At 42.8% G+C, this 24878-nt stretch overlaps 1 protein-coding gene across 8 annotated transcripts in view; it reads right to left on the minus strand.

Moving 5' to 3' along the window:
- LOC115162863 (protein furry homolog) overlaps nt 1–24878 on the minus strand; it is a 273622-nt gene that overhangs the window by 56960 nt on the left and 191784 nt on the right. For all 8 annotated transcript variants that reach the window (XM_029714316.1, XM_029714315.1, XM_029714320.1 and 5 more), the window contains exons 47-51: nt 14080–14177; nt 13668–13838; nt 13183–13323; nt 2765–2941; nt 1265–1429 (exon numbers count right to left, since the gene is read on the minus strand). In XM_029714316.1, the coding sequence (XP_029570176.1) occupies nt 1265–1429; nt 2765–2941; nt 13183–13323; nt 13668–13838; nt 14080–14177 (752 nt within the window). The remainder of the gene's footprint in view (nt 1–1264; nt 1430–2764; nt 2942–13182; nt 13324–13667; nt 13839–14079; nt 14178–24878) is intronic.

Genomic DNA, 24878 nt, shown 5'->3' on the forward strand with positions numbered 1-24878 from the left:
ATATCCTTGCCTGTGAAGCCCTTTTTGTACAAAACAATGATGACGGCACGTGTTTCCTTGCAGGTAACCATGGTTGACAGAGGAAGAACAATGATTCCAAGCACCACCCTCCAAGCTTCCAGTCTCAAAAAATAAAGGTGGGAACTGGGAAGGAACATGTATTGGGAGAGAGGGGAGTTATTGACTAGACTGATGGGGGTCAGGTGTGCATGTGGCTGAAAATTGACATAGAGGTTGTCTTAATAAAGTCAATCAAAAGACTGTAGTTTTTCAAGAGTTGTTCATTTGTTAGTCTATTGGTTAAAGGTCCAACACAATATTTATTATTGAATTACCTTTGATCTAGGTCAGTCTTATTAATCACTTAAACATATTTAATAATGATCTCTTACCTAGCGTGATGACTGTGGGCATTTTTGCTTACTTTTTGTTCAAAATGGAGACAGCATATTGGATTGTGTAAAAATTCAGGATATGAGCTTTAGATGTCCCACTTCTAAAAACCAAAGTGGCGCCCCTGACTCTAGCTCTAGTCCAGGGGGTAGTGCGCGTTTCTCCACTACTACTGGACACTACTAGTGGAGGAGCGCACACTATGCCCTGGTCCAGAGCTACATTGATTCTTACTTTTTATGTTTGTTGTTATTTCTCGCTTCCTGATCGCAATAATCCTGGAGGCCAGATCTGGGTGTGCTTTAGCCAACTCCTCTGTAGTGGTCCTTGCCATGGTATACAAGAAACGTGAGGGTTTGGCTAAAGCACAAACAAGAACTAGTGACCAGGCTAGATAGAGGTAACATTCTGGAAGAGAAAGGGAGAGATTGACTTGTGAGGATTGGGGTAGGGGGACCTGAGAGGACTGAAAGGGGTAGACTGACCTTGGAGGACTGGGGGAGAAGGGGGTGGTAGGTAGCCTAGCGATTAAGAGCATTTGACCAGTTACCAAAAGGTTGTTGGTTCGGATCCCCGAGATGACTATGTGAAAAATCTGTTGATTGTGCCCTTGAGCAAGGCACTTAACCATAATTGCTCCTGTAATAGCTCTGGAGAAGAGCGTCTGCTAAATTACTCAAATGTAAATGTAAAATGTAAAGGGGACACTGACCTGAGAGGACTGGGGGTGGAGTGGGAGACTGACCTTGGAGGAGTGGTGGAAAAGGGGGAGAACGGGGGACACTGACCTGAAAAGACTGGGGGAGGAAGGGTGAAAGGGGAGGCTGACCTGAGAAACTGCGGGAGAAGAAGGAGAAAGGGTAACACTGACCTGAGAGGACTGGGGTATTTTCCAGCTGACTGGAACCAGGACGTTGTTGGAGGTGGAGCCCGAGGAGGTGGAGGAGGTGCTGCAGGTCACAGCTATGGCCCGACTTTTCCCCTCCCGGCCTGGAGAACCTTGCAGCTCCTCATACCTCCTGCCAATCACTGGGGTCTACAAACACACACGCAGGGACCTTAGTAAGTCACACACAGAGCACAGGTTTGGAGCAGAACTGGAGTGTCTCTGCAGCAGTAAGTCCATGATTGGACAGCTCCCATTCCTCTATCCTATGGCTGCTCCAGTCTAGCCCTCCCAGCCAGGACACGCAGCAGGCCAACTATTCAGCCGCTGAACGATATTTCAACACCTACCAGGCAGCGTTTGTTAAGCCCTTAGCACTGTCCATTGGCAGCCGTTCATAGCCCCAGCAGCTCAATTACCGAGCAGGAGAGATTCGCACATTAGGAAAATAAGATATCCCCCAGCTTGGCTAAATTAGCTTATTCAATCCACCTGCAGTCAATTTACACAGATTCCATGTGCCTCTGGTAACAGGCTGTTCTTCTGTTGTGTTTTTCTCCCTACCCCCTTCCGTCTAAAAATACTGAGGAATTTGTCTGAGAAACAAGAGGTAAGTTTGTCCAATCATTCCTCTCTAGGCTGTAATGCTCTCTGTTTGGCTGGAGCTCACTCCCTCTCCACCCCAGCCCAGTTTAAACTCTCCTCCTCCCTGATTCCCCACACAAAGGACGGCAGCAGCCCTGTCTGACAATATTTCCTGCCATTCATAAACCGCACAAATAGCTGCCTGTTTGGTTCCCAGACATACATAAATCATACATCGCTTCCCAGTCTGTCTGTCTGTTAGCCCTCACAACATCGCTCTCTAGTCTAGCTCTGCCCAGACTGGCTGAAAGTGTTTACTGTGTGTGTGTGTGTGTACTTTTCTAGCTTTCCTGCTAATCTACTGGGGTCATTATTAAAAGGCATAATCTGTAATTAACTGGAAGGAAAGACATGTTTCCTGTCCAAAACAGATCCAGTCATCAACAGTCTCACACCAGTACCACACCCTGGAAAACACAGGAAAAGTACAAGAAAACGCGAGACAGTAAACATTCCTCTAAGTGCCCTTCATGCTTATAACAACAAACATTTGGCTTTGACATAAATGGCACCCTATTCCCAATAGTGCACTACTTGACCAGAGCCTTGATCAAAAGTATTACACTATATAGGGAATATATGCTTCCCATTTGGGAAGCAGTCTTTAACACAGAACAGCTTCATGCACAGAACAAACCCTGTCTTGTCCGTGGCTTGGCTGTCAGACAGGGAGCGACAACATTACATCAGAGTGAGAGGAAGTTAGAGAGAAAGAGAGAGTGGAGAAAGAGTGAGTGAGAGAGAGAGAGTGGGAGAAAGTAAGACAGAGAGTGAGCAAAAGAGAGCGAAAGAGAGAGAAACAGATCTAAAGAACCCGAGAACCATTGATGTCTGACTAACCTCAGAGATGTCAAAGGTAAAGTCCAGTGTTTTCCCGGGCAGGGCTTTGGAGGAGCGCTCCCACACCTGGAGGTCCAGGTGGGCCAGCTCGCTGTGGGGGGACGTTGGCTGCACCAGGCTGGCCGACCGGGACACCACTAGCTTCAGGATGTTCAGGGCTTCCCTCCAGTGGGCCGTCTGAAGAGCGTGTGCAGGCAGAGCACACACACAACGAGAGAGAGAGACACACACACAGAGTCTGTTAGAAGATATCCACCATATGACGTCAAAACTGTTTTCATTTATCAAAGAAACATAAAGACAGGGCTTCCTGAAAGCTACCATAAAGCAAAGCTTTGGAGGAGAATCCTCCAGGAGAAAGGTTTCAGTGTGTGTGAGCCTGGAATGAGGGCCTGCAGCCAACACAGCAGGCTGTTTATAGAGTCATGTTGGGTGTGCCTTTAAATTTGTTGCTGAGACGCAAGACTCTGTTTTCCCTTTTTGCAGTAGTTAAAGGAATACTACATTCAGTATTCTGTTCATCGTATTATTTTTTCACAAGGACCAAACATTGACCACAAGCATTTCACTACACTCGCATTAACATCTGCTAACCATGTGCATGTGCTAACCATGACCAATACAATTTTATTTGATTTCACCAGACATTGAAATGGGTTTAAAATATAATTGGGGAAATAGAAAGGATGTGAGAAGGATTCCTGAGGGGATGAGAATGGACCGGATGAAGCCGAAGGCTGCAGATTAAGAATCCGGGAGGTGGACTCTGTAGAGTTTGGCTTGGAGTCTCAGGTAGACATCGTAAGGACATGGTAATTAGTCTGCTGTGGTGATGGCAATCCAGGAGATCTTGACATAGAGTTTCATCAGATTTGAGCCAGAACTGTAAATGGGCCACTCAGGAACATTCACTGTCTTCTTGGTAAGCAACTACAGTGTAGATTTGGCCTTGTGGTTTAGGCTATTGTCCTGCTGTAAGGTGAATTCATCTTTCACTGTCTGGTGGCAAGCAGACTGAACCATGGTTTGCTCTTGGATTTTAACTGTGCTTAGCTATATTCCATTTATTTTTAATCCTGAAAAACTCCCCAGTCCTTAACTATTACAAGCATACCCTTAACATGATGCAGCCACCACTATGCTTGAAAATGTGGAGTGTGGTACTCAGTAATGTGTTGTATTGGATTTGCCCCAAACATAACACTTTGTAATCAGGACAAAAAGTGAATTGCTTTGCCACATTTTTTTGCAGTATTACTTTAGTGCCTTGTTGCAAACAGCATGTCTGTTTTGGAATATTTTTATTCTCTACAGGCTTCCTTCTTTTCACTCTGTCAATTAGGTTAGTATTGTGGAGTAACCACAATGTTGTTGATCCATCCTCAGTTCTCATATCACAACCATGAAATTCTGTAACTGTTTTAAAGTCATCATTGGCCTTATGGTAAAATCCCTGGAGGGTTTCTTTCCTCTCCGGCAACTGAGTTAGGAAGGACACCTGTACCTTTGTAGTCACTGGGTGTAAATAAAGACTTCACCATGCTCAAAGGGATATTCAATGTCTGCAATTATTTATATATTTTTCCCATCTACCAATGCCCATCTATGCGAGGCATTAGAAAACTTCCCTGGTCTTTGTGGTTGAATCTGTGTTCGTACTTCACTGCTCGACTGAAGGACATTACAGATAATTGTATGTGTGGGGTACAGAGATGAGGTAGTCATTCAAAAATCATGTTCACCTTTACAGGATTGGTGGGTCCCCCACAGGACGGTTGAGCTAAAGTAGGCTAATGTGATTAGCTTGAAGTTGTAAGTAACAAGAAAAGTTCCCAGGACATAGACATATGTCAAATCAAATCAAATGTTATTGGTCACATACACATGGTTAGCAGATGTTAATGCGAGTGTAGCGAAATGCTTGTGCTTCTAGTTCCGACAGTGCAGTAATATCTAACAAGTAATCTAACAATTTGTCAACAACTACCTAATACACACAAATCTAAAGGGGTGAATGAAAATATGTACATATAAATATATGGATGAGCGATGTCCGATTAGCATAGGCAAGGTGCAATAGATGGTATAAAATACAGTATATACATATGATATGAGTAATGTAAGATATATAAACTGTCACACTCTGACCTAGGAGAGCTGTGTTTTCTCTGTTTAGCTAGGCCAGGGTGTGATAGGTGGGTGGGCATTCTATATTTTGTTTTCTATGATTTGGCCGGGTATGGTTTCCAATCAGAGGCAGGTGTCTATCGTTGTCTCTGATTGGAAGCCATACTTAGGCAGCCTGTTTTTCCTTTGTTTTTTTGTGGGTAGTTGTTTTCTGTTTAGTTGTGAGTATCTGACGGAACTGTCTGCTGTCATTTTTGTTTAATTTTGTAAAGTGTTCATTTCTTCATTAAAATACAAGATGAACATATTCCACGCTGCACCTTGGTCTACTCATTCTGACGCCTGTGACATAAACATTATTAAAGTGGCATTATTTAAAGTGGAATTGTTTAAAGTGACTAGTGATTAATTTATTAAAGTGGCCAGTGATTGGGTCTCAATGTAGGCAGCAGCCTCTCTGAGTTAGTGATTGCTGTTGAGCTGTCTGATGGCCTTGAGATAGAAGCTGTTTTTCAGTCTCTCGGCCCCAGCTTTGATGCACCTGTACTGACCTCGCCTTCTGTATGTTAGCAGTGTGAACAGGCAGTGGCTCGGGTGGTTGTTGTCCTTGATGATCTTTTTGGCCTTCCTGTGACATTGGGTGCTGTATGTATCATGGAGGACAGGTAGTTTGCCCCCGGTGATGTGTTGTGCAGACCGCACCACCCTCTGGAGAGCTTTGCGGTTGAGGGCGGAGCAGTTGCCGTACCAGGCTGTGATACAGGATGCTCTCAATTGTGCATCTGTAAAAGTTTGTCAAGGTTTTGGGTGCCAAGCCAAATTTCTTCAGCCTCCTGAGGTTGAAGAGGCGCTGTTGCGCCTTCTTCACCACACTGTCTGTGTGGGTGGACCATTTCAGTTTGTCGGTGATGTGTACGCCGAGGAACTTAAAACGTTCCACCTTCTCCACTGCTGTCCCTTCGATGTGGATAGGGGGGTGCTCCCTCTGCTGTTTCCAGAAGTCCACGATCAGCTCCTTTGTTTTGTTGACGTTGAGTGAGAGGTTGTTTTCCTGACACCACCCTCCAAGTGCCCTCACCTCCTCCCTGTAGACTGCCTCGTCATTGGTGGTTATCAAGCCCACTACTGTTGTGTCGTCTGCAAACGTGATGATTGAGTTGGAGGCATGCATGGCCACGCAGTCATGTGTGAAAAGGGAGTACAGGAGGGAGCTGAGCACGCACCCTTGTGGGGCCCCAGTGTTGAGGGTCAGCGAAGTGGAGATGTTGTTTCCTACCTTCACCACCTGAGGGTGGCCCGTCAGAAAGCCCAGGACCCAATTGCACAGGGCAGGGTTGAGACCCAGGGCCTCCAGCTTGATGATGAGCTTGGAGGGTACAAAAGTGTTGAATGCTGAGCTGTAGTCAATGAACAGCATTCTTAAATAGGTATTCCTCTTGTCCAGATGGGATAGGGCAGTGTGCAGTGTGATGGCGATTGCATCGTCTGTGGACCTCTTGGGGCGGTGTGCAAACTGAAGTGGGTCTAGGGTGGCCGGCAAGGTGGAGGTGATACGATCCTTGACTAGTCTCTCAAAGCACTTCATGATGACAGAAGTGAGTGCTACAGGGGCAGTAGTCATTTAGTTCAGTTATCTTTGCCTTCTTGGGTACAGGAACAATGGTGGCCATCTTGAAGCATGTGGGGACAGCAGACTGGGATAGGGAGCGATTGAATATGTCCATTAAAACATCAGCCAGCTGGTCTGCGCATGCTCTGACGACGTGGCTAGGGATTCCATCTGGGCCAGCAGCCTTGCGAGGGTTAACACGTTTAAATGTTTTACTCACGTCGGCCACGGAGATAGAGAGGGCGCAGTATTTTCCTCAAAGCGGGCAAAGAAGGTGTTTAGTTTGTCTGGAAGCGTGACGTCAGTGTCCGTGACGTGGCTGTTTTTATTTTTGAGGCCTGTGATTTCCTGTAGACCTTGCCACATACATACGTCTTGTGTCTGAGCCATTGCTTTGCGACTCCACTTCGTCCCTGTACCGGCATTTCACTTGTTTGATTGCCTTGGGGAGGGAATAACTACACTGTTTATATTCAGCCATATTCCCAGACTTCTTTCCATGGTTAAATGAGGTTGTTGGCGCTTTCAGTTTTGTGCTAATGACGCCATCATCCATGGTTTCTGGTTAGGGTAGGTTTTAATAGTCACAGTGGGTACAACATCTCCAATGCACTTCCTTATAAACTCACTCACCGAGTCAGCGTATAGATCGATGTTGTTCTCTGAGGCTGACTGAAACATATCCCAGTCCGCGTGATCAAAACAATCTTGAAGCGTGGCTTCCGATTGGTCAGACCAGCGTTGAATGGTTCTCGTTACTGATACATCCTGTTTGAGTTTCTTCCTATAAGACGGTAGGAGCAAGATGGCATCGTGGTCGGATTTGCCGAAGGGAGGGCGGGGTAGGGCTTTGTATGCATCGCGGTAGTTAGAGTTGCAGTGATCGTGTGTATTACCCCCAAGTCCTGCAATCAACATGTTGATAGAATTTAGCTAGCCTTGTTCTCAAATTTGCTTTGTTAAAATCCCCAGCTACAATAAATGCACTCTCAGGATATATGGTTTCCAGTTTACATAGAGTCCAGTGAAGTTCCTTGAGGGCCGTTGTGGTGTCTGCTTGAGGGGGAATGTACACAGCTGTGACCATAACTGATGAGAATTCCCTTGGGAGGTAATATGGCCGGCATTTGATTGTAAGGAATTCTAGGTCGGGAGAGCAGAAGGACTTGAGTTCCTGTATGTTGTTATGATTACACCATGAGTCGTTAATCATGAAGCATGTGCATCTTCCCAGAGAGGTGTTTATCTCTGTCGGTGCAATGCATGGAGAAGCCCGGTGGCTGAACGAATTCCGACAACATATCCCGAGAGAGCCATGTTTCCGTGAAACAGAGAATGTCACAATCTCTGATGTCTTTCTGGAAGGCAACCCTTGCTTGATTTTCGTCTACCTTGTTGTCAAGAAACTGAACATTGGCGAGTCGTATACTCGGGAGCGGTGGGCGATTTGCACGTCTACAGAGCTTGACCAGGAGGTCGCTCCATCTGCCCCTTCTGCGGCGTCGTTGTTTTGGGTTGACTTCTGGGATTAGATCCATTGTCCTGGGTGGTGGTCCAAACAGAGTATCCGCTTCGGGAAAGTCGTATTCCTTATCGTAATGTTGGTAGGTTGACGTCGCTCTTATATCCAATAGTTCTTCCCGGCTGCATGTAATAAGACTTAAGATTTCCTGGGGTAACAATGTAAGAAATAATACATAAAAAACGAAATACTGCAAAGATTCCTAAGGACTCGAAGCGAGGTCTGATATTGGCAGAAAGCTTAAATTCTTGTTAATCTAACTTCACTGTCCAATTTATAGTACCGTAATTTCCGGACTATTAAGCGCACCTGAATATAAGCCGCACCCACTGAATTTTTTTAAATTATTATTTTGAACATAAATAAGCCGCAGGTGCCTACCGGTACATTGAAACAAATGAACTTTACACAGGCTTTAACGAAACACGGCTTGTAACAAAAATAAATAGGCTTTAACGAAACATGGCTTGTAACAAAAATAAATAGGCTTTAACGAAACACGGCTTGTAACAAAAATAAATAGGCTTTAACGAAACACGGCTTGTAACAAAAAATTAAAAATTAGCAGTAAACAGTAGCCTACCAAGAAAGTCATTGGTCACTATCTTCCTCCTCCTGTGCACTGAAACCACTGAAGTCCTCTCCTTCGGTGTCGGAGTTGAATAGCCTCAGAATTGCTTCATCCGATATTGGATCGTTTTCATTGTAGCTCTCGTCACTTTCATCCGGAGGCAAATCCCCCGCTGAGCCCTCTTCAACATGCAGCAGTCCAGCCTTTCGAAACCCGTTGATGATAGTGGATTTTTTGACAATGCTCCACGCTGTCAGGACCCACTGGCAGACTTGACCATAAGTTGCTCTTCGCATGCGGCCCGTTTTAGTGAAGGATTTCTCCCCACTTGTCATCCAAGCCTCCCGCTGAACACAGAGCGCCACCTTAAATGCACGATTTACACTGATGTCGAGTGGCTGCAAATACTTTGTTGTACCCCCAGGAATCAGGGTGACAAAATGACTACCGTAATCAGAATGATGGGAAGTTTGAGAGCGCTCGATTTAATCTAAACAGTAAACAAAAAAGATGTTTGACCTTAACCCGTTCGGCAATTTCATTGGTCTAATGAAAGCTTCATGCCGCCAAAAAACTGAGCACGTCACAGAATGTGTTTTTTTGGAGCAAAAAATGTGAAAGCGGGAAAAATCCATATATTAGCCGCGTCATTGTTTAAGCCGCGACGTTCAAAGCCTGGGAAAAAAGTTGCGACTTATAGTCCGGAAATTACGGTAGTTACTACAGTGAAATAATACCATGCTACTGTTTGAGGAGAGTGCACAGTTATGTATTAAATGTATTAATAAACCAATTAGGCACATTTGGGCCGTCTTGATACAACATTTTGAACAGAAATGCAATGGTTCATTGGATCAGTCTAAAACTAGTTGCCAAAATCGAAATTGTCGCTGGGCTAGAATAATACATTATGGCATTTCTCTTGCATTTCAAAGATGATGGTCCAAAAGAAATACAAAAACGCATATTTCTTTCATTGTATTATCTTTTACCAGATCTAATGCTTTATATTCTCCTGCATTCATTTAACATTTCCACAAAAAGTGTTTCCTTTCAAATGGTATCAAGAGTTAGATTTGGGTATGTCATTTTAGGCAAAAAAATAAAAAACTTATTATGTGACATGTTAAGCATATTTTTACTCCTGATTATATTTCGGCTTACCATAACAAAGGGGTTGAATACATATCGACTCAAGACACTTCAGCTTGTAATGTTTTATTAATTTATAAACATTTCTAAAAACATAATTCTACTTTGACATTACGGGGTATTTGCCTGTAGTTAATAAACTCTGCCTGATGGACCCATGGGTTGAGGCAAACTCTGTCATATCCAGGATTGTCATGCACTCCACTTGTCCTGCCACCTGACTACAATGTCCATAACCTGTAATACATTACATAGATGGAAGGATTTCATCACCCACTGGAGACTTGAAGACAGAACCTCACCCAGAGAGCTGTGCATGTCAGTGTGTGGTTAGACAGCCAAATCCTTAGATTTGGCCAAATAGACAAATAGAATGCCATTCTAGTTGTACTCTATACACAACTTATTTGTATTTGCTAGGTATGTGTAGGTATACTGTCTTTGTAAGCGCATCAATATGATATTTACAGCATAAAATTATTTGTCTTGTAACACAAACACACCCATACATTTTTTGTAGATAAATGCATCTATATTCAAGTTGGGCAATGTTTGTGCAATGTCCACATGTAGCCTACACCTGTAGGGACATTAGTAGTTCCGTCAAGGATCTAACAGCCGACTTAAGGAGAGACGAGACAAGACATAACTAGCCAGTTATATGTAGTATATTGTGTTGTAAGACAGCAGAGCTGACTTAAGAGTGGGCATTCAAGTCGCAGTTGATACCGTTTCCATGGTAACATGTCTTAACCTGTCTGGGCTAGGGGGCAGTATTTTCACGGCCGGATAAAAAACGTACCCGATTTAATCTGGTTACTACTCCTACCCAGAAACTAGAATATGCATATAATTAGTTGATTTGGATAGAAAACACTCTAAAGTTTCTAAAACTGTTTGAATGGTGTCTGTGAGTATAACAGAACTCATATGGCAGGCCAAAACCTGAGAAGATTCCATGCAGGAAGTGCCCTGTCTGACAATTTGTTGTCCTTCTGTTGCATCTCTATCAAAAATACAGCATCTGTGCTGTTACGTGATACTTTCTAAGGCTTCCATTGGCTCTCTAAAGCCGCCAGAAAGTGGAATGGGGTGTCTGCTGTCTCTGGGCAAAGTACAGCAGCAGAGTTTGTAAGTGGCCTGCCTGGGGACAGTGAGACTGAGATGCGCATTCACGAGACTTCTAATTTTTTTTCTTTCAGTCTTTGAATGAATACAACGTTGTCCGGTTGGAATATTATCGCTATTTTACGTGAAAAATAGCATAAAATTTGATTTTAAACAGTGTTTGACATGCTTCTAAGTACGGTAATGGAATATTTTGATTTTTTTTGTCACGAAATGCGCTCGCGCGTTACCATTCGGATAGTGACCTTAATGCACGAACAAAACGGAGATATTTGGATATAACTATGGATTATTTGGAACCAAAACAACATTTGTTGTTGAAGTAGAAGTCCTGGGAGTGTATTCTGACGAAGAACAGCAAAGGTAATCCAATTTTTCTAATAGTAACTCTGAGTTTAGGTTGCCCCAAACTTGGTGGGTGTCAAATTAGCTAGCCTGTGATGGCCGAGCTATGTACTCAGAATATTGCAAAATGTGCTTTCGCCGAAAAGCTATTTTAAAATCTGACATAGTGTTTGCATAAAGGAGTTCTGTATCTATAATTCTTAAAATAATTGTTATGTATTTTGTCAACGTTTATCATGAGTAATTTAGTAAATTCACCGGAAGTTTACGGTGGGTATCCTAGTTCTGAACATCACATGCTAATGTAAAAAGCTGTTTTTTGATATAAATATGAACTTGATTGAACAAAACATGCATGTATTGTATAACATAATGTCCTAGGAGTGTCATCTGATGAAGATCATCAAAGGTTAGTGCTGCATTTAGCTGTGGTTTTGGTTTTTGTGACATATATGCTTGCTTTGAAAATGGCTGTGTGATTATTTTTGGCAGGGTACTCTCCTGACATAATCTAATGTTTTGCTTTCGCTGTAAAGCCTTTTTGAAATTGGACAACGTGGTTGGATTAACGAGAGTCTTATCTTTCAAATGGTGTAAAATAGTCATATGTTTGAGAAATTGAAGTTATAGCATTTTTGAGGTTTTGTATTTCGTGCCACGCGATTCCACTGGCTGTTGAATAGGGTGGGACGCTAACGTCCCACTGGCCCAGAGAGGTTAACACGACATGATGAACGTTTGAAACTAAGTTGCATGCTACTTTCATAGCAAGATGTTGTAAAACGATTGTGTTATGAAACTAATTCCAGACACTGGCTCTTGCTATAGTATCTGCCATAATGGATTTGACAGAGAAATATCAGCTAACGTAAACTCACCCCATTCCTTACAAATGTGCACAACCGCGACAGTCATACATTTACATTTACATTTACGTCATTTAGCAGACGCTCTTATCCAGAGCGACTTACATACGAGGCTGCAAAGAAAACGAATGGGACTGTAGCGACTGTGTTGACTTCAAAATCTCTGGTGTGAACTACGTTTCTATTGAAGCGTTGATCGACATGGTAATGGATCTATAGTATTGGAGAAAAGTTGAAAAAACGGACCCTCCGTTACATTGTGACGTGTCATGCCGTAACGTACAGCACGCATAAAGCAACTATTTCTGTCTTACAATCTCTCTCCACCAGGTGTAGCACTTCTCTCATTGTTTAAAAACAAGAAATGGACAGTGAAGGGGGTAAGGGGGATACCTAGTCATTTTTTGCATCATCACTGCAAGCGATCATGACTCTCAAAAAAACCTGTTTACTTCTGAAGATCACTTTAGCACCGCCCTAAAAACCGGATTCAAATTCGACACAAACCTTCAAGTAGGTATGTAATGACACATTATATAAACTCTTTATAGTGTTTTATTTACATTTTAGAGGCGATAAGGTGATAAGTTGGACAGATAATGTGAAAAAAAGCAGTTTCCCACATGACATCTCTCCTTCTCACTATCACGCATTAGTTTCGCTTCCCCACCCGCCATTTTTAAAAAGACCCGACGGAGCTCATTGCCTTCTTGAATCATGCAGAAACGGGCAGCGTGGAAGTCTCGTAATGGAATTTGTTGGAAAGGGGAGAAATTCTGCTTTACAATGGTATTGACATTACAGTTGATCTGGAAGTATTACGTTTTTTGGGCGCTAAAATAAGGTCAATTGTACGGACCAAGGCGATGTACAAAAGTGAGTGAGTTTACGTTAGATACCTGCAACTGGCTAGCCTATCTCCAAGCTATGCTAGCGAGCTGCTGTCAGCTTCGCTAAACACAAGGTCAGCAGAGGCTTTAGCCTACACATAGAACGGAATTAGCTGACCATCTTGAAATGGCCAGTCAGTCAGGAGGGGAGAAGTCCTCAACTTCAAAACTTCTTATTTCACTAATAACAACGTCATGTTCCTCTCACCTGGACAAACTTCTCGATGGTCTTGAGGACCTCCATATTGAATGGCTTGGCCTGAATGACTGACAGGTCCATGTGACTCAGCAGGCTGTAGATGATCTGGAGCAAGGTCTGCTGCATGCTGGGTAGACCCTTCTCCAACAGCTGGCCAATCAGAACACACTCACAGTTAATGACACAGTCTGAAATGGATGGATAGCCCTACATCGATCGATTTAATCCATTGATCCATATTACTCGAGGAGAAACTTCCTTTATGTATCAGAAACTCTTAAGGATAATTCACACTATAGGGCTGACCCGAACAGCACTAGACTGGCTCAGATATTTTCTTCTCACATTGTCTTTTCCTGCACGGTTCCAGCAACTAAGGTAGATACCAAACCAGGCCAGCCCTGTTCAGTTCGTCATGAACTGGATTGGTTTGGCCCTATAGTGTGAATCAGGCTTAAGAGGAGTATGGTTATCCATAGAACAGCCATACAGACCTCGGCCATGTAAGTGACCATGTTGAGGGTGATCTCGGAGAAGGCCTCGTGGAGATAGCGACAGACGACGTTGACCCAGGAGAAGCAGTTCCGGGTGTACGAGTGTGTTTTGTACAGGGTCATCACATGGGCCAAGTTGGACAGTTTCGAATTCTTCTCCTCTAAGCATACCTGGCCATCCAAGCAGAAACCAAATACTAAATATTTACGGTACATATTGGCAATCAATCATAAATAATGAATTAGATTGACATGAATTCAATTTCAAAATGAGCAAGAGTACATTTATATGCTTTACATTGACTTAATTTCTGGAGAAAATGTACCCATTTCACCTAATTTTGTATGTGTAAAGTCCTTGTTTATCTATTAAATAATGCACATTGACTGGAAAGTTGATGAGGAGACTAACCTGAGCTATTCTCTGAGACACGTCTTTACAGAACTGGGATGGGCCGTCGAAGTTCTGGACCAGATGTGGCAGCAGACAGAGAACGTTCAGAGGGAAACCTGGGGAACAAGAGAAATAGGACTTCCATTTCACTCAAAAACGATAAATAATAACAATATATTTTATATATAACTCGCTTTTCATTGAAAGAAAATCAAAGTGCTACAGTGATGGCATAAAATGAGAGACAGACACAAGACCCCAACTGACGCGGCTGAGCATGTGAATGAAGAAGACGCTCGTGGACGAGGCTCCTATGCATTAGTTAATTTAGCCAAATTTGTACTTTGCATTTCACTTTCTTACATATCAAATTTGATTGATGAATTTGTAAGTTATCTTTTTGATTCAAATATCACACGATCTGAGGAGCAGAAGACCTGTCACTAACATTTGAACCGCGATGGCAAACGTGAATGGTAATGGTCCCGACTCCAGTCCAACCGATACGGAGTCTCATGTGGTCACACTCCACACAGATCTTCAGAACCTCCGTATGATTCTGATCGCGGAAATTACAGCTACCATTGCCACTCAGCTCAAAACTGCCATCGATGCTGCTCTGACCCCCTTCACCGCTGTCCTGGATGGTGTCTGAGCCGCTGTGGATGAACAAGGCCGCTGACTTGACGGCTTTGAACATGACTTGTGTGACTACCATAACCACATAGTAGCCTTTGAGAAAACGGTCGCCCGTCTAAGCTCCGACAACCAAAAACTGATTGACAAGACCGATGACCTGGAATCATGTTCTCGCCGTTGCAATCTTCATGTAGTTGGTATACCAGCTGTCAGAGGGGACTCAGTTAAGTTCTTGTCAGACTTTTTCGCGGAGGTGCTGGGGGTCCATAGCCCCAGCGGGCGGAGATGACAACTCCAAGCCTAGAGTGTTTATCGTCTGTTTTCACTACTACTGTGTCAAGGAGCACATCCTCCAGAGGAAGGGCAGAGAACAGCTAAACTTCTGTGGAAGCAAGGTGTTCATCTTTCCTGACCTCAGCTCGAGTGTCACCAAGAAGAGAGCTAAATTCCTCCATGTGAAACGCAACATTCATCAGAAGAAAGTTAAATTCTCACTCCGCTCCCCTGCTCGTCTCCACGTTCAACATACCGGGGGGAAAGCTAAAGTTCGACTCCCACGAGGATGCCAAGCGTTGGTTCAACAGTCACTTCTGAGCCATGTCCTGGATCTATGACCTACTATTTTGCCAGGTAGCATGCATAGCCTAGCCTACCTTCCAAGTCAAAGATATGTTTAGATTTTTACAGCAGGGCTTTTTTCCCCCCTGTTGCCATTCATTTTCTACTCTGCAGAAACACTATTGAACTCTGATAAAAATGACGACTTCTGTCTTGTGTGGTTGTTATTTAAGCTATACGTTTGGGAGCTCTTTTTTATTTTGCTAGATGGCTAGCGTAGTAATGCATGGCTACAATTCTAGGCTTTTTTTCATTTTTCTTTCTTCTAGATACTTACTGAAGGACTTTTGACCCCTTTACTACACCCCATTGATCATTCATACATGTACAGACACTTGTTTTGTTGACGTTGAGTGAGAGGTTATGTTCCTGGCACCACACTCCCAGGGCCCTGACCTTCTACCTGTAGGCTGTCTCGACATTGTTGGTAATCAGGCCTACTACTGTTGTGTTGACTTAAAACTTGATGATTGAGTTGGGTGAACAGGGAGTACAGGAGTGGGCTGAGCACACACCCTTGTGGGGCCCCAGTGTTGAGGACCAGCGAAGTGCACGTGTTGTTTCCTACCTTCACCACCTGGTGGCGGCCCGTCAGGAAGTCCAAGACCCAGTTGCACAGGGTGGGGTTCAGACCCAGGGCCACAAGCTTAATGATGAGCTTGGAGGGTACAAAAGTGTTGAATGCTTAGCTATAGTCAATGAAGAGCATTCTTACATAGTTATTCCTCTTGTCCAGATGGGATAGGGCAGTGTGCAGTGCGATGGCGATTGCATCGTCTGTGGATCTATTGGGGCGGTATGCAAATTGGAGTGGGTCTAGGGTGACAGGTAGGGTGCAGGTGATATGATCCTTGACTAGTCTCAAAGCAATTCATGATGACAGAAGTGAGTGCTACGGGGCGATAGTCATTTAGTTCAGTTACCTTTGTTTTCTTGGGTACAGGAATAATGGTGGACATCTTGAAGCAAGTGGTGACAAGAATATGCATATAATAAGCAAGTAACAAGAATATGCATATAATTAGTAGATTTGGATAGAAAACACTAAAGTTTCTAAAACTGTTTGAATTGTGTCTGTGAGTATAACAGAACTCAGGCCAAAACCTGAGAAGATTCCATGCAGGAAGTGGAAATCTGATTTGTGGAATCACCTTCAACACTTTGCCTATGAAACACACCGTGAGTTAGGATTCATTTAGCACTTCCTAAGGCTTCCACTAGATGTCAACAGTCTTTACAAAGTGGTTTGAGTCTTCTCCGGTAAAAACTGACCGAACGAGAGGCCTGGAAAGTGGGTCATAGAGGGAGGGCCATTACTACTATGATGCGGGCGCCCGTGGGTACCCTCTTGTTCCGAAACGTTTAGTAAGACAATGCAATCGTCCGCCTTGAATATTATTGAAGCTCTGATTGAAAAAGGCCCTAAAGATTTATGTTATACAACGTTTGACATGTTTGAACGAACGTAAATATATATTTTTTGCACATTCGTGACGACAAGTCCCGCTTGCTTCAGTACATTATGAGTAGCCTTCGGAACGCGCTAACAAGAAGGACATAAATTATTAACTTTTTCGAACAAAACTACATTTGTTGTGGACCTGGGATTCCTGGAAGTGCCTTCTGATGAAGATAATCAAAGGTAAGGGAATATTTACAATAGTATATTTGATTTTAGATGGTTCCAAGATGGCGCTATCCTGTATCGCCTAGCCTATTTTTCTGAGCATAGCACCTCGTTTATTGCAAAGTGTGATTTCCCAGTAAAGTTATTTTTAAATCTGGCAATGCGGTTGCATTCACGAGATGTTAATCTATAATTCTTTGAATGACAATATTACATTTTAACAATGTTTTCGAATAGTAATTTTGTAAATTGTAGCGCTGATTCACCGGAAGCATTTGAGGGAAAATATTTTCTGAACGTCATGCCGATGTAAAATGCTGTTTTTATATATAAATATGAACTTTATTGAACAAAAAATGCATGTATTGTGTAACATGATGTCCTAGGAGTGTCATCTGATGAAGATTGTCAAATGTTAGTGCTGCATTTAGCTGTGTATTGGGTATTTGTGATGCATGCTAGTTGCTTTGAAAAAGGCAGTGTGATTATTTTTGGCAGGGTACTCTCCTAACATAATCTAATTTACATTTACATTTTACATTTAAGTCATTTAGCAGACGCTCTTATCCAGAGCGACTTACAAATTGGTGCATTCACCTTATGATATCCAGTGGAACAACCACTTTACAATAGTGCATCTAAATATTTTAAGGGGGGGGGGGTTAGAAGGATTACTTTATCCTATCCCAGGTATTCCTTAAAGAGGTGGGGTTTCAGGTGTCTCCGGAAGGTGGTGATTGACTCCGCTGTCCTGGCGTCGTGAGGGAGCTTGTTCCACCATTGGGGTGCCAGAGCAGCGAACAGTTTGGACTGGGCTGAGCGGGAACCGTGCTTCCTCAGAGGTAGGGGGGCCAGCAGGCCAGAGGTGGATGAACGCAGTGCCCTTGTTTGGGTGTAGGGCCTGATCAGAGCCTGAAGGTATGGAGGTGCCGTTCCCCTCACAGCTCCGTAGGCAAGCACCATGGTCTTGTAGCGGATGCGAGCTTCAACTGGAAGCCAGTGGAGAGAGCGGAGGAGCGGAGTGACGTGAGAGAACTTGGGAAGGTTGAACACCAGACGGGCTGCGGCGTTCTGGATGAGTTGTAGGGGTTTAATGGCACAGGCAGGGAGCCCAGCCAAAAGCGAGTTGCAGTAATCCAGACGGGAGATGACAAGTGCCTGGATTAGGACCTGCGTCTAAACTCAGTCACCGTATCCGTGTATTCATCAATGTTATCCTCGGAGGCCGCCCGGAACATAACCCAGTTCGTGTGATCAAAACAATCTTGAAGCGTGGATTCCGATTGGCCAGACCAGCGTTGAATAGTCCTTAGCATGGGTACTTCCTGTTTGAGTTTCTGCCTATAGGAAGGGAGGAGCAAAATGGAGTTGTGATCATTTTTGCCTAAGGGAGGGCGGGGGAGAGCCTTGTAGGCATCCTGGAAGTTGGAGTAACAGTGGTCGAGTGTTTTTAGCAGCGCAATTACTACAGTCAATGTGTTGATAGAACTTCGGTAGCATTTTCCTCAAATTTGCTTTGCTACAATAAATGCGGCCTCAGGATATGTGGTCTCCAGTTTGCATAAAGTCAAGTGAAGTTCCTTGGGGGCCGTCGTGGTATCGGCTTGAGGGGGAATATACACGGCTGTGACTATAACCGAAGAGAATTCTCTTGGGAGGTAATACGGTCGGCATTTGATTGTGAGGTATTCTAGGTCGGGTGAACAAAAGGACTTGAGTTCCTGTATGTTATCACAATCACACCAATCATGAAAACCCCTGCTTCTTCTGGGAGATATATTTATTCCTGTCTGTGCAATGAACTGAGAACCCAACTGGCTGTACGGACTCAGACAGTATATCCCGAGAGAGCCATGTATCCATGAAACAGAGTATGTTACAGCCCTGAGCTCGTCAACTTTATTATCCAGAGACTGAACATTAGTGAGTAATATATCCGGAAGCGGTGGGTGGTGTGAATGCCTCATGAGTCGGACTAAAAGTCCACTCCGAATACCTCTTCTACGCCGGCGTTTTTTTTAGATCAGCCTCTGGGATAAGTTCAATTGCTCTGGGGGGTACGAACAAAGGATCCGATTCGGGAAAGTCGTATTCCTGGTCGTAATGCTGGTAATGCTGGTGAGTTACTGCCGCTCTGATATCCAAAAGTTCTTCCCGGCTGTATGTAATAACACAAAGACATTTCTGGGATAATAATGTAAGAAATAACACATTACAAAAACAAAATACTGCAAAGTTGCCTAGCAGCTAGAAGCACAGCTGCTCTATCTGTCGGCGCCATCTGTTGACCTACTTTACCGTTTTGTGAATGCCTTTTCAAATGTATTTCACTACTTGTGCTATGGAGCTTCTCCGTGTTAGGATAGGAAGGTTTTCTGTTTATACATATGCATCAAAGCATTCCATTCGCTGGGGAAGGAGACTTTGGGTTTGGGTGAAAGGGGATGGGATGGGGGGACCGTTTTTGGTTCTTTTCTTTTTATTTTATAAAAAAAATCTATATATTTTGTTGCTTTTTTCAATAGTTTTCTATTTTATCTTTGCAAATATTTGGTCTGTTTTAACACCTTTTTTCCTTTCAATATTTTAGATGGTGAATAGGTAGGCCTAATCCTATATAGTTTTTATATTGGAATACTAAAACAATGAATAATTCTGTCTCGAGGTCTAGGGTCTTCTCCCATTTGAAAAAGCTAAAAGCAGATGGGGTATTTCTACAAGAGACCCATTTGCACATTAAAGATCACTCAATGCTAAAAAACTCCAGGTTTAGTCAGGTTTTCCATTCAGACATTAACTCCAAAGCCAGAGGGGTTGCAATTTTGGTTAGTAAAATAATACATTTCAGAAAGTAATGGGAGACATTTAATAATAATTGGCACCATTTGGCACACTTGTAGTTTTGGTCAATGTATACACTGAATGTTGAATTTGCCAATTGGTTGCTGGGGAAAATCCCTTCTCTGAACACCCATCTTTTGATAATTGGAGGGGCTCTGAATTGTGTTATTAGCCCGGCTTCAGACTGCTCCAACCCAAGAACTGTCTCCTTCTGCTATGTCAAAGTCCTTCTCATATTTTATGGTTCAGAATGGGTGTACAGATCCCTGGATATTTCAGAATCCCCAGGCAAGAGAGTATTCTTTCTTTTCACATGCACACCATTATTTTTCTCGTATTGACTATTTCTTTATTGATCATAAGTTACTTCCAAATGTCACCTCTTCTGAATATTTCCCATTGTAATTTCTGACCATGAACCTTTAGCCCTCGACATAAACTCGTACTCCTCTCTGTTGGAAATTCAATTCTCTTCTCCTGTCTGATGCAGACTTCTGTAACGTTATCTCCACTTCTATTGATACTTTTATTTTCTTCTAATCGGACAAGCTCAACCTCTCATTCTCTCTTATGAGAATCACTTAAGGCCTATCTTAGAGGATGAACTATTTATTCTTCTTCTTATTTAAACAAAACTCAGAAAGCTAAACTAGAAGAACTCACTAAAGCCATCCTTGACTTTGACCATCAATATGCCTTGACGTCATCTCCAGAGCTATTTAAGCAATGCTTGAATTTACAATCTGACTTCAATCTCTTGTCCACTACAGATGCAGAACGGTTACTATTGCATTTATGTGGTACCTACTATGAACATAGCAACAGGGCAAGTCTTCTGATCGCACACCAATTGAAAAGCAACGCTGCTACCTGTCTGATTCCCCAAATTAAATATTCCTCTCATAGCTTGATTTCTGACCCTATGGGGATCAATGACACCTTCAAATTTTTTTATTCTTCCCTCATTATGTCTGCATTTCCATCCGATACTGCCAATTTGACTTGAACTGGAAACTCCCACAGTTGAGGCTGAAACTGCAGATGACCTTGATTCTCCTCTCAGCCTTGAAGAAGTTATTCAGTCTATCAAGTAAATGCAGAACAGCAAAGCTCCAGGGACTGATGGCTTTCCAACTGAGTTCTTTAAGAAATTCCATACCAAGTTAGCCCCTTTACTTTTATCTATGTATAATGAGTCACTTGAACGTGGCTCGGTGAAACCTACCCTAACACAGACTTCAATAGCGCTACTCCTTAAGAAGGGGAAAGACCCAACTTCCTGTTCTTCATTTAGGCCCCTAAGCCTCCTTAATGTGGATGTAAAGGTGCTGGCGAAGGTGATAGCGAGGCATCTGGAAGTAGTCTTACCAGGACTCATATCAGAGGAACAAACCGGCTTTATAAAGGACAGATATTATTTTTTTTATATTGGGACGCTGTTTACCATTATTTATTCTAAACAATTCTCCAACTTCCCTGAGGTGGGAAAATCCCAAATCCCAAGGCATTCAACAGAATTGAATGGGACAACCTATTTGCTGTTATTGAAACATTTTGCTCATGGATCCGTCTCTTGTATACATCTCCACAGGCCAGTGTCTGTACCAATGACACCCATTCTGATTATTTTTCCCTGGAACGTGGGACACGCCAAGGTGAGCCCCTTTCGGTAGCTTTACAGGCATCCTCCTCTTTCCAAGGTGTAACACGGGAAGGAGTTGAACATAGAGTAACAAATCATCTACATATAATGATAACCTGTTACCTATGTAAATAACTCTGTAACCTGTTTACATTCTATTCTTTCATTCTGGAGAACTCCAGAAAAGTGAGTGCTTCCCAATCAATCCAGCAGCGCTACAGGTCCAGCAGACAGATTTGCCTTTTCAGCTTAGCTGTTCTGGTTTCAAATACCTTGGAGTGAACGTAACTCGTTCATTACATGCTCTTTTTTTCTGCAAACTTTGCTCCCCTCCTTACGCAAATTAAATCAGATTTTCAAAGATGGGGTAGTTTACCACTATCCCTTATAGGAAGGATTACTGCTGTTACAAGAGTTTACCCAAATTCCTTTATCTATTTCAATCTATCCCATTGTTTTTACCATTTAAAAAAAAATGTTAATCAATCAGGCTGTTACCACATTTATCTGGGGAGGAAAGGTACCAAGAGTCAGTAGATCTTTACTTCAGAGATGCAAGTTTAGTGGAGGGCTGGCACTACCCAACTTTTTATACTATTACTGGGCAGCCAACTTTCAGAAATTGCCATTCTGGTTACATGCTCCAGATACCCCATGGTGCTACTTAGAGGCACATTATTGTATTCATGCTTCTCTTCCTGCTTACCTCTGCTCTTCTCTCTCCAGCATCCCCCTCTCGCTATCCTTGCAATCCTGTAGTGCTTTCCACACTTAAGATTTGGTACCAGTTTCGACGGCATTTAAAAAATGATCCTCTGCATCTACTATCTATTAGGTCCTTCCAAGACTTATATGTAAATATACTTTTTTCAAATTTTCCCAACCTGGCCTCTAAATACTCTTGTATCCATCTTTCTTTTTCCGTTACCTTCAAATGAGGCATTATGTCTCCTTCCAATTTTCTGGGTTCCCTGCTCTACCCCCTTGCAAAACCTGGGATTGTTTATTGACACTATTACCTCGACAGGAGGCAGTTATTTCTCAGATCTGTGTTTTATGTCATTGGACAAACATTCCACCAACAAAACTAAATCTGCTTGGGGATGGGAAATGGGTGTTGGATTTACACAGGAGTGGTGGGATGAGGCGATTGACAGAGTTCACTCCACTACATCTTGTGCTCGTCTTGGTGTCATACAATTTAAGGTTTTACATAGAGTGCATTTTCCAAATCCAGATTATCTAAAATATATACAAATGTAAATGATGTGATAGATGTCATTTCTCACAATGTCACATGTTCATTCAATGCTTTAAACTACAAAATTACTGAGATTCTATTTTTAAAATGTTATCTGAGGTGCTTTAAATTAACTTTCAGAAGACTTGTTCTCTTTGGACCACAAACATGCTTGTTGCTTATACATCATTATTTGCTCAACGTATAATTATTTTCCAGTGGAAGTTTGCTCAGCCCCCCTCCATTTCACAATGGCTCAACAACGTAATGTTCTTCCTAAAGCTTGAGAATTGTAAGTGTTCTCTTAGGGGTTCCAATGATACATTTGTTAGAAAATGGCAACCATTTATATCATACTTTAATGGCTTGCAGAGGCTCCCCTCTGATGAGATGCTTTAAGGTTTCCCAGTAGGCATTACCAGTAGTCATTACATAATTGGTACAGTCATCAATATAATGCTATCCAGTCCAAGCAAGTTTGTCTGATCATTTATTTACATTTCTGTTGCTCCACTTTCTGTACCTTGAATCTGTATTGAGTTGTTTGTAGGTGAGACAATTCATATTTTTCCAGTGTTCTTGTTTGTTTGTTTATTTGTTGTGATATCTCTGTAGAATTATGTTTTCTAGGACCCGAACTGAGGGAGGGTGTGGGGTGGGTTGGGTATATGGGGTGATTAGGGTGGGTTGTTGGGATGGGGTTGGGGTGGGTGGAATGAGGTGAGATGGACAGGTAGGGAGGGGTTGGGGGGTGGATGTGTGAAGGGAGTAAAGGTGGTTGGGATATGGTAAAGTCTTTGTACTTACATTGATGTACATTTTGTAAAACTTTAATAAAAATGTGACCCGTTTCAGGAAACTAGGCTTATGTTGTGGGTCGCTACTTCACAGGAGAGCCGTTTGAACATAAACCTTTTTGTGCCTTATTATCAAACTTGTACGCCATCTGTAAATGCGAATAAAATTGTAAATTACGAACCAGTTGGTTTAGTCACAGAAAAAGCCAGCAACCTTCCCGCTAGCCATGATTGGCTGAGATAATGAGTGGGCTGGACATGCCGAGAGATGAGTTTGGATTGATCTGCCATATAGCATGCTTCTGTCTATTTGAGCTGGTCGATGTCTAAGTAATCCTGTCTAACGGGTCTTTACATTTTTTTTTATCATGTAGTAAAACTGAATAAACCTATGTCAAGTTAAAGTGTACTGTTAGCTAAAGTTAGCTGGCTGGCTCGCTAGCTAACGTTACGTGTATGCTCTCCACTTTCTGGAGGACCGAATATTGAAATCAGTGGAATTCGATTATGATAGCTAAGGAGATGGAGAAAATACCTTTTTATTTAACTAGGCAAGTCAGTAAAGAACAAATTCTTATTTACAATGACAGCCTACCCCGGGCAACGCTGGGCCAATTGAGCGCCACTCCATGAGACTCCCAATCACGGTCGGATCAGATGCAGTCTGGATTTGAACCAGGTACTGCAATGACACCTCTTGCACTGAGAAGCAGTGTCTTAGACCACTGCGCCACTCGGGAACCCATATATTTTACACCTGTCTCTGGATTACATCTTCAAACTAAGTGCAACCATGGCATCCGACAGGAGACTTGTCCATCCATGATGTATACAGGTAAGATAGTCTAGCTAGCAACATTTTCAGATATTACACGTTTCTAATTTTAACAGAAAGTGGTTTCATTTCAAGTTCGTGTAATGTTAGCTAGCTAATGTTATCTGGCTGGCTCGCTAGCTAAAGTTACGTGTATGACCTTATAATTCATATCTCAGAGCCATTTGCTTGACTAGTTATAGCCTAATGTTAGCTAACTAACATTGAACCTGGTTGGTTAGCTACCTGCAGATTCATGCAGGGTAGTAACGTCATGAGTTGGGATTATGGTTCATTGTTTAGCTAGCTAGCTAACTAGCTAGCTACATGTCTTCACAAAATACATGTCGTCTGAGTGTGCCAGAGTGCAGAATAACTGAATCATTTACGAACGATCAACCCTATGATCAACCCTACTTATCGGTCAGAGCATCCAGTGATAGCTCTGAACGCTCCGAGAGCAAAACGCTCTGAATTTACGAACAGACAATCTGACAGCACAGTTGCAGTCACCAACGTTCTGGATAACATAACAGCCTAGCGAGCTCTGCTAGTGTGTCACGGTTGTCAAAAGGAGGAGCGGACCAAAGTGCAGCGTG

This window comes from Salmo trutta, chromosome 26 (assembly GCF_901001165.1).
Source record: "Salmo trutta chromosome 26, fSalTru1.1, whole genome shotgun sequence".
NCBI classification, from domain to species: Eukaryota; Metazoa; Chordata; class Actinopteri; order Salmoniformes; family Salmonidae; genus Salmo; species Salmo trutta.